We start from the raw sequence: 10860 nt of genomic DNA, 5'->3' as shown, positions 1-10860 counted from the left end.
GGAGAGGATAAACAGAGGCAGCAGGTCAAATGAATGAGGCAGAGAAAGATGGTGTCTGAAAAAGCCACTGAGGTCAGGCCAGAAGGCATCTACCTCAGAACCAACTCACCAGCAATATGAGTATGGAGTGATTCATCATCCTTAGTCTTTGACAGCTTATCATTTAGTGACTTTTTGACTCAGAGGTGGAAAGAACTTTGTAAATATGTCCACAAATTGCTAACAAGTCAAGTGATATTCTTTGTAACACTTGAAGTTGGAAAAGAAACATGAGGAAACACTGAAAGAGTTACCAAATGTTAAACTACACAAAAATGCCAGTGGGTTGGACTTGAAAGGACCAGAAGTAATAAAAAAGTAAAAGGCAATAAAGACTGGGATATAGTTCTGCTAAAGAAGACAAGACAAAGAAAAGAAGTGTAACTGCTGAACAGTGGAGGAGAAGCTGGTCACACTGGTCAGGTGTGCTGTAGCAGGCAGAGAAGAGAGGAGCAGGACACCAGCTTCAGGCCAGGGGTGTTGGAGAACAGCTCTGTGACCTGTGTCTCATACATGGTTGTAATTCTTTCCAGGACTGTAGTTGGGCTAACAAAAAAAAAAAAAAAAAAAAAAAAAAAAAAAAAAAAAAAAAGACAGCAAAGGGATTTGAGATTGAAAATAGTTGAAATAGTGGTACAATCAAAAGTGGAAATGGTCATAGCCAAAGGATAGGCTGAGGTGTCAGCTCTTACCAGTGGTGTGGATGGGGGAAACTGAGCTAGAAAGAAATGTAAATGAGCCCTAGCAAAGATGGGGAGAGGTAACCAGGGGAAAGCTGGGTCGAAAAGAGAGTCCTGTTACCTCTTTGCTAAACCAAAGAGGCAGAGATCTGAAAACATACTACAAAGGTGAAGGAAGTGGTGCACCAGCGTGAGAGTAACTAAAAGGAAAAAAGATACAGAGGGTAGGAACCTTCAGGGCAAAAAGGTGTCCAAAGGGAGCTTGGCATCTGTATGATGCTTCTCAACTAGCAGATCCATCCTGAGCCCTTTCAGGAGGCTGAACTCACAACACCCTTGTGTAGTGGGTTGACCCTGGCTGGATACCAAGTACACACTAAAGCCACTCTCTCACTCTCCCTCTGCAACTCCTCTCCCTGAGCAGCAGCAGAAACAACTGACCACAACGCCCATTCCCTGTCCCCCTGCACTGCTGGGGTGAGGAGGGAGAACATGGAAGGAAGGTGGGGTGTGGGGAAGGTGTTTTTAAGATATTTTATTTCTCACTCTTTGGCTGTTAGTAATAAATTTATCTTATCCTGTTAGTAATAAATTTAAATACTATCCCTCAGAGTAAGTGACCTCTCCCAGCTGTTATCTCAACTCATAAATCCTTCACTATTTTTTTTTTTTGTTCTCTCCTCTGTCCAGTTGCAGAAGGAGAGTGAGAGAGTGACTTCAGTGTGTACTTGGTATCCAGCCAGGGTCAACCCACTGCAGCTTGCTTCACTGCTTGGTTGGCTGCAGCTGCAGTTGTTGCTGTGGAGCGGCACAGAATTATGCAAGAAGATTTTTCTGTAGTAATTAGTGAACACTAAATATAGTGGTGTGTTGGTAATTACTGATGATTCATAAACTGCAGGGACTATAGGTCTGCAGTTATAAGGGAGTAAAGATTTTTGTACTAATAATTTAGAAAGGTAGAAATTTAATGAAGTAGTAAGTGCATTTTGCTTAATGTCACTGCTACAATAGTAAGATAATTGATGATCACTGATTTACAAAAAAGCAGTAATTCTTAGTAATTTATCTAAGTATCTAAGTAATTCTTAAGAATTAAGAAAGTGCCATTGACTTTGCCTAATTACTTGAGTAATAACTGATTCCTGTGGAGATTGCCTAGGATGTTATAATGATACTGAAAATAATACTGAGCAGTTTAAAATATTAAACCAAACTTTTTTTCACTCTTTTTAAGCTTTTATTGTTTTCAGATGGTTAGTTTGTTTGTTTGTTTTTTTATTTCTTTGCTTCCAACATTGTGTCTGGTCCTCTGGTCACTGAAATTGGGGACTTTCCACTGAGCTCTTTGGAATCAGACTTGTCTCTGCATGTTTTACCAGAAAAGTCTGTTATGAGCTACTACACTAATTGATTTAGGTTGCAGATCTATTAACAGTCCTTCCTGGCAGTCAATCAAAGAATGAGAGCTTCATTCAAATTGGAAATCATCAGCAATGTGATATTCACTTAAGTGAGGAAATGAACAGTGGTATGGTCATGGTATCACTACCATGCAATGTCTTCATGGTCACATTCTTCTGAAAGTTCAGAAAATGTGGAATTTGTTCCTTTAGGCCAATGAGAGATCCATAGGACATTTGTTAAGGCAAGGCTTATGTCATTATTCTTGCTGCCTCCTGTAGCTGAGTTTTGAAAGAGAAAAGTGAATCAGTCACTTATACCCACAGAAGTTTGGGCATATAAATCCAAGGATCTGATTCAGCTTGTAAAACAAGACTCAGAAAGGAGTATTTCAGATATACTTTCTGCTATATTTGACAAGAAGATTTATTTATCCTTCCCATACTCATGTTCATTACCAGTCTTAATTTGACAGTTTCATCTGTTTCCATGCATTGTGTAAGTAACGAAGTTAGGCATTTTGGAGACTTAAAGGCAATCTTCCATAAATAACAGCACCTATTTTGCATCGCTCTGTGGTTCAGACTCTATCACACCTGCACAGAGCAGGACAGGGACAACTTCACCTACATCAGGAGGCTCAGATTTCCTAATTTTCATCAAGCTTTCCTGCTGTTATCAAAGGCAGGAACACCCTAAAACTGGGAGGAAGAAAGAGAAAGACCCTGAGTTTTATGTTCTTCTTTTCTAGTGTTTTTTATTCATGAGGCTAACACAGAAGCAGCAGGGAGAAAAACTCTGAGTCAGAGTCTGAGTGAGTGGATTATTTTATTGTTGTTTTACAATAAACAGGATAAGAAAAGTGGCTAATCTATAAAGTAATCTCTGTAAAGGATTTGATAGACTTGCCCACATTGATCTATGTCTTGGAGACAGTTATTCCATTTTTGGCAATACAGAGGGACTAAAGCTGGACGTCTTCTGAAGTGGTAGTAAGTGGAAGGCATTCATTTACAATGTGAGTTCCCTAGTGTTTCCCTAGCATTAATAAATGGATAATAAAATAATTACCTGTGTCCTAACGTACACGGATACGTCTGTGTTCTTCTTTTGTTGAAAAATTCCAGGCTCTTGATCTACACATTCTGAGACAGTTTGAGCTGTGCACTGTCAGAAAAGGAGATTTTGCTTCTGACACTGCCCCATGTCTGTTGTGCAGTGTGAATGTGTGGAGTGTGAATGTGCTGCTTTTCTTTTTTGGCTGTGGGGGAAGAGACACTGGGAGCTTTCAGGGAGCTGTTTCTCTAACCTTACTCTTAAGTCCTGGTTTATGATGGGTGCTGACTTTCCTTTCTGTTCAGATATGCTTACAGGCACTAAGCTACATTCTGCTACAGCGAGAGCTCAAGTGGGAAGTGAAGCTTTTCTGTGAGAAAAGGAGAGGTTAACTTCACTTGTATTGGGGGCAGTTTTTGCTCTGGAAAACAGTGGCAGGCTTTGTAGTTTAATCTTTTGGAGTACTGCCCGTTACCACCTTCTGACGTATGTTGTTGGGCTGAGAAGAATCGATGTGCAGTGGTGCATGAAAGTCCAGCGTGCCAGCCGTAGTTATACATAATGCCACTGTCTCACACGTAGGAAAGGCTGTTAATACTTAACACAGTATTGTATTGTCAAAAGGCAAAATGTTGAATACTGGTAGCTTCAACCATTTTGAATGTTATTACATATTCCTTTGAAAAACATATTTTTAAAGGATTGAGTATTGTCTGTGTAAAAGTCTCAAACTTAGTGAGCATCGCAGAGCAAAATGCCACAGAAATAATGCTCCAGGATTCCTGTATGTCAGGGAATGGCCCTGGGAATATGTCTACAATTAGGATTTTGGTCAAATTACATATCTTGGGTGGTGATTGCTTTAATTTGCTTACACCAGGCACCTAGGTAACTGCTAAGCACAAAAGCAAGAGAATCTGCCCTTTTGGAGATTGGTAACTTGCAACTAATTCTCTATATGCATGAAGGGAACAACATTTTAAGGGTTCAAAGACTCTTTTTCTTAAGTATGTGCGCTGTGGGAGGACATATGTATTGTTCTGTTGCTTAACAACCTTCTGTAGCTAATGGTCTGAAGTGAAACAAATCAGAGGTGTACAGGAGAAGTGTATTGAAATGTATGAAGATACAAAAAGTATTAGGGTACTCCTTAGTACTCCTAGGAAATATAACAAACAAAGCAGCCACCACCTACATCTACTGGCTTTCTTGCAGTAGATTTAAATTATAATGTGCTCCATGTCTTCTGAAAATGTCATGGCTCACATGGAAGAGATGGTTTTTACCTGAAAACTAAAGTTTTTCTGGGAAACAACTTTAAATCTGCAACTCAAAAAAGTTTCCTTGTCTGAAAAGTCATTTCTTTCCTAATCAAACCCATTAAAACACTATTATTTAGTGTATGTCACAAGACCTTTAATACAAGTTCTGTATTACATTCAAATGAATAGAGCAATTTTTGGCCAGAAATAAATGGCTTTCTGTAGCAACATGCAAGTCCTCCTATGTAACTAAAGTACACTTCCGGGGAGAGAAGGAAAAGGAAGTGGTGTTCCTTGTTTCCTTCTTTAAAATGCTACAATTTTTAACTTGCAGGCAAATAAAGTAAAATTAGGAGTTTGGTGAATATGATCATGTAAGATACACTTCAAAGCAGCTAAGTTAAGGCTGCTAGTCATAAGCCAGCCTGCCTTTGAGCCTCTTTCATGATTCTGTTTGATCTTTCCTTCTTGCATGTAAAATGCTATCTTATTAAGATCCGGACTGAAAAAATATCTGTATTGCTCTTCTTTATCAGGCTTCAACTACAGAAGTACAAGTTGGGCCCATGAGACTGACACAATACCCAATTCAGGTAAGATACTCCTTCAGGTTCTTGATACAGCCAATTCACTGTTAATAGTTAAGTATCTTATTTTCATTTCACTTGTGCAAGGACTGTGGGATGGGTAATAGGGGTTTTGCTGTATCTGATTGCTTGAGAAGAGATTTACAAGTAAATTAACTTGGTAAACAAGATACTTATATTTCCATTAACATCCCATCATACCTTTTATATGTCCTGTAGGAGTGTGTGTCTGTGCATTAGCAAGGGAAAGATCTTCCTCTATGGGTATTAAAAACTGTTCAGTTCTGATATAACAGAGCAGTACATGTCCAGTTTTTCTGAAGTTTGCACAATAGGACAGAGAACTGTATCAGGGCGGAGAACTGTGCTTCTACAGATCACCAATCCAAGAAATCACATCACCTCCGACAAAACAGGTTGAAGTTCAGCTTAAGGAGCAACAGCTGTCACCCATACATTTTTCTGTCACCCATACTTTTTCTGTGGGTTTTATTCGTGTTACAGTAAACAGATACCAAGAGGTTTTTTTTTTTTTTTTAGTTTACAGTGGGTGTTGGAACTCTCAGATTATAGAAAACTAAGTAGTTTTAAGCTTTAACATTGTTCTAGTGATACATAATTCATTTGAATTAATCTTGGAGTCACTTAATTCTATAAAATACAGTCACCACCACTTTTTCTTTGAAAAACCTATGTGTGAAAAAATACTATTCTTGGGGAAACTAAATTGTGGATATGCATCACAGAGCTTTACATTTTTATGTCTCTATTAAGCATCTTAATTAGGACTTCATCCAATGAAATATTTGTTGATATTATAATAAGATGGTGGAACAGTTACTTCAACAATAAGTCTTCGGTTTTGCAAGAAATTTCAACATAGAAGTGTGGAACTCTTCACAGAATAATGTTCTTTAAACCATGATCATCTCCATAAAGATGCTCAAGCAGATTTTTAGCAACTACAAATACTATCAGTACTTATATCAGTGTACTGCATTGTAGAAATTTGATTTGCCAAAGCATCATCATATCAGTGTTAGCTGTTACAAGTGAAGATTTTTCATATGAGAAGTGAAAGTGGAATTTTTGTTGTTTTTAAATCTGACATTCTTCTTGCTATCTTGCCAGATGGGGATGTTTTTTTGTCCCTACATAACAGAAGTGAGAATCAGTGTAAAAATCTGTCTTAAGTAAAGCAGAAACTGTTCTTTAAGTAAAGTCATTAACCGAAGAATTTTCCATGTTGCCGTATGCTAATTTATTTACGGTAAAGGTAAAACACTTAATGTAAACCCACCTCCTTTGTTTGTGGAACATGCCATATTGCCTCAGATAATTTGGCAATTGTTACATTTAAAAAATGTGTGCTAATGTTTTATTCCATCTTGACAATGCAATTACGTGTTTCTCTGTGCAGTGCAAGCAGCTACTGAATATCACATTTTAAATGTCTATTTGTGGGTGATTAATAATGTTTACAGTTGTCTGAGAAGCAAGTTCAGTTTGTTAAAACAATTGCCACTGGGGCTTTTCTTAGAGAAGTTAATTTTATTCTGGTGTGTGTTTTATGCTGTTATGGGACACCTGTGCCAACCTTGCAATGGCACACATTTTTTGTCTGAGAGGTGACCTTACTTGTGGCTGTGACCTGCCATAAACCTTTTAATAGATTCCTCACTTGACTTTATGACCATATATGTTGGAGAAAAAAATCTGGTTTGGTTTATACTGGATCATGACCCAGGTGCTTCTGGCCCTAAGAGACAAGGGGGAGAGTCCAAAGTAAATCAACAAACCCCAACAATCCTAACATGCCCCATACAGCTTGCACATCTGCCCCCAAGGCTTGCAAGTAGCAATGGTTGAATTCTGAGACCTTAGAAATGACCATGATAAAAGTACATGTAAATGTGCCCTCTCCATAAGGCAGAGGAGATAGGTGGTTTTTATAGACATTTAGTGCACCTAAAAAAGGTGTTGTATCCTGTTGCAGAAGTGTTTATGAGGGCTGATAAACGTTTGGATGTGTCCCTATTCAGATGCTTCATTATCTCACCTTTTAGGACATTCATTTGCCATAATATCTTTCACAGTATTGACATCAAACTCCATTTCTGTTCTGATGATTGTGAAATTCCTTGATGAGCTGCAAATGAACCGTGTTGATGTGCAGCATTTTATTGTTTCCTTATGCCAATTTTTGGAGTAAAAGAACCTCTTCATGACTAAATCCAAGGATACTACGTCTTTTCCACCTTAAGAGTCTCTCACTGGGATATGATGATGTGAAAATAATTAAATAACTTCTTAAGTTGTTGTAACTTTCTGTTTCCTTTGAGTACCCTATGTGTCCTCAGCTGGTGTCCCTTACTTTGTTTCAAGCTCTTTAGAGCAAATTTCTGTCCATTTTCTGTATTTGTATAATAAACCGGGAACAAGATGTGCAATAGTTGTGGGAAGCAAATACTTAAAAAGAGAGTAAAAAGTACATCACCAAAATTATAAAGGTCTCCACAGAGAAAGTTCATGGTGCTCCTAAACTAGGGCAGCACTGATTTTTACAGCAACACTGGCACATTATGCAGCAAAAAATAACTACATACATACATACATTTTTTATTTGTCAAGGGACACAGATCAAATTCAAGCATTTCCTTGATTGTGTTGTTTATATGGATTGTTATATTTTTATCTTGACTTTGAGAGAGTATCTTACACTTATACGTCTAGTTACGTTGTTTTTGGTGATTAATAGTAAGCTTCATACAAATGCTAATGAGAAAGCATAGTAGTAAAACTTTAACACAACTTTAAACGTTAATATTCTCAGAAGGATTTGCACACTGATAATTAGCTACTAGTGAGAGATTGGGTGGTTTAATTAAGCTGCATTATTTTACAGCTGGTAAGTTATTGCATTTTGCAATCCATTATTTCCAAACTGGGAGTGCTGAGAGAAGGAAGATACCAAAAAATATGCACACCCCCATCACAAATTTTACTGAAACATATTGTTTCAAACTAGGAACAAAACAAAACTAATGGCAGTTGGAACCAAACAGAAGATTGTATCTGAGTAGGTACTTCACTGAGGAATGGACAAAGTCCGCAGCTTGACCACATTACTGCTTTTCATCATTTTGATGGCTGGAAAAAAAATCAGGCATTAGGTAAAATGACAACACTTACCTTGAATGTTGTTTGTCAGTAAACCAAATCTGGTTATTATTAGTTGCAATCGAAATTGTTTCTAATAAATTGAAATTTCCTAAGTTGTTTCTTAATACTTATGGAAATTCTGAGCATATATTTTTCTTCCACTGTTTAGTGAAACCTTGACTGGTTGTTCTGTCAGAGTAACACTGATTGATTTTTTAATTGTTTAGAATTCAACAATCCAGACAGCTCAGGATAAGATGAAAGATATGCTCACCTTTTCTGTCTTCTAGACTGATGGTGTTGAAATTCATGGACTGACACCACAGCTGCTTAAAGCAGCACAGATGAAATGTTACTGACCTTTCTTATGGGCATTTGAAGCAAATTTTGTGTATTTTTCACAGATGGGTTGTTTCATTGAAGTCAGGGATGACTTTTATTTGTGAAAGGAACAGGATTTTGCTTTATATGTGATTACTCTTTGGCTGCTGCCTTTTGGTGCAATTTAAATAGCTGTGGATAAACTTTTGACTTTGTCAGCCCTTCTTTTTCACAGTATATTTGCACTAAATTAGCCCTTTTCTTCATCTGACACATAGAGCAGCATGGTTAGTTAGGAGTCGCTATGGTAAATATATGCAAATTGTAATGAGGAATGTCTGCAGGACTTGTGTTCCTTGCTGAATAAATTGTACACTGATAATGTATGTATTATAGAGCTGGATGAAAAATTTTTCTCTCCTAAAAACATTTTATCTCACATGAGAAGCACAGAAATACAGCTGTTTTCAGCCTCTATTCTGCATGTTAGTTAGCAAACAGGCTTCCTATGGCATCTCCTTGCTTTTCAGAATGGCATCTCAGTACACATCCTATCCAATTTTGTGTGAGCAGTTTCCTTAAGTGTTCAGCTGAAATTGTCAAAACTACTATATACAGGGACAATTTAGGGACAATTTGGGACAATGTATTGGCTACAAAATTGTGATGTTTGATTCCCCCCACACACCTAATCCTATCCAAAACTGTTCTTTTCAGTTTTGAAATAATATTGGTTATGAATAAAACAGTGTTCTGTTTGTCCCTATTCAGAGAAAAGTGATAATTAGTTGCATTTCAGACAGTTCCTTACATACAGTGTGTGTAGCTTGTGTAGCTTGGATGGCCTGATGGGAGTGACAATGATGTTTGAACACTCTGGGTGGTTACTGAATGAACTGGAACTGGAGGCAGGAAAGAATCATTATCTAGCAAGCCAGTTTTGTCCTAAAAATCAGACCTACTCAATTAACTATTGATTATCTATTGATGACCACTCTATCCATTAAGAAAATTGTACTACTGCATCAGCTGCTTTACAAGCTGTGGTTCAAGCTTCCTGCTTTCAAAGCAGGCTTAATTGTAGAGCAGAAGTGTTTGTTAAGATTCGCACCATGCAGAGGACTACTTTGTGTTTTTAATGTGGTGCTGTTGTTTTGCATCCTTTGCAGGTTTTGCTGATCTTTGCAAAAGAAGACAACCAAAGCAATGGATTCTGGTGGGCTTGTGACAGAGCTGGATACAGGTGCAATATTGCCTGGACTCCAGAGTCAGCGCTTGAATGTTTCCTTGATAAGCACCAGGAAATAATTGTTATAGATCACAGGAACTCCAGATATTTTGATGCAGAAGATATCTGCAGGTAACCTAAAGAACCCTATGCCTCTCTTGAGCTTCAGAATATATTGTACAAAACAAAACCTCCTAATTTTAAAATAAAAATCGTGAAACAAAAATGAACACCCAAAATTACGAGAAAATGGAAGTTTGGGAACTGAGACCAGGAGGTTTGCATACATCTATAAGAGAATAACAATATGACAACTACACTTTTGGCAAAGATGAATTGCAGAATTATCTCTAGATTGTGGGCTTCCACCAGAGCATAAGCCAGAGCTGTTGTGAAATTATTCCCTGCTGTCTGTGTCTGTTTCTTTCCTAGGTTACTGCTATAGCAAAGTCTGAAGCTGCAGACTTCAAAGGAACATGTTTGTCCACTAGGTCAGGCACTGCCAGTTCTTTGCAGAACTTCACATCACTCTTTTGGTCCACATAATTCTATCTAAGCATTAAGACTGCAAGTGCTTAGTGTTGAGATTCTTTGCGAAAGTACACTGTTTCAGCTGAACCATACATTTTGCACCATACTGTACTTCTAGTCTACCGTGACCAGAAATTTGCCATGTTTATGACAAGGGGCATTTTAATGCTCAAATACTTGTGCTGATGTTATTCTGAAAGACCAACAAACAAATATAAAGACTGTTTATTCGGACAGTGTGATATGGGTGAAAAACTTACCTGTCATCAGTAAAAAGAGAATGGAATGTTCTGGTAGTTGGTTGTATTTTTTTCAGTTTCCCAATACTATGCAAGGTGGTAAAAATTGTTTTTTCAGCAATTAATAAATTATAGTCTGTCATAATTTGCTATACCCACTTTTCCAATGGGATGAAGTTCAACAAGGCCAAGTGCCGGGTCCTGCACTTTGGCCACAACAACCCCCTGCAGCACTACAGGCTGGGCACAGAGTGGCTGGAGAGCAGCCAGGCAGAAAGGGACCTGGGGGTGCTGATCGACAGGAGGCTGAACATGAGCCAGCAGTGTGCCCAGGTGGCCAAGAAGGCCAAT

General features: G+C 38.0%; 1 protein-coding gene across 4 annotated transcripts in view; it reads left to right on the top strand.

Annotated features, from left to right (window-relative positions):
* The window catches only part of PDE8B (phosphodiesterase 8B), a 75059-nt gene that overhangs the window by 26338 nt on the left and 37861 nt on the right, over window positions 1-10860 (top strand). For 2 of the 4 annotated variants that reach the window (XM_027882709.1, XM_027882700.1), the window contains exons 2-3: window positions 4978-5034; window positions 9681-9871. In XM_027882709.1, coding sequence (XP_027738510.1) covers window positions 4978-5034; window positions 9681-9871 — 248 coding nt within the window. Of the gene's footprint in view, window positions 1-4974; window positions 5035-9680; window positions 9872-10860 lie in introns of all 4 variants that reach the window. The other 2 variants (XM_027882694.1, XM_027882686.1) reach the window with 1 other exon arrangement.

This window comes from Empidonax traillii, unplaced genomic scaffold, assembly GCF_003031625.1.
Source record: "Empidonax traillii isolate 1590-97213 ecotype Southwest subspecies unplaced genomic scaffold, ASM303162v1 scaffold8:size5222938, whole genome shotgun sequence".
Taxonomy (NCBI): Eukaryota; Metazoa; Chordata; class Aves; order Passeriformes; family Tyrannidae; genus Empidonax; species Empidonax traillii.
Note: the sequence above shows the minus strand (reverse complement) of the source record. Positions and strands in the feature narration are given on the sequence as shown.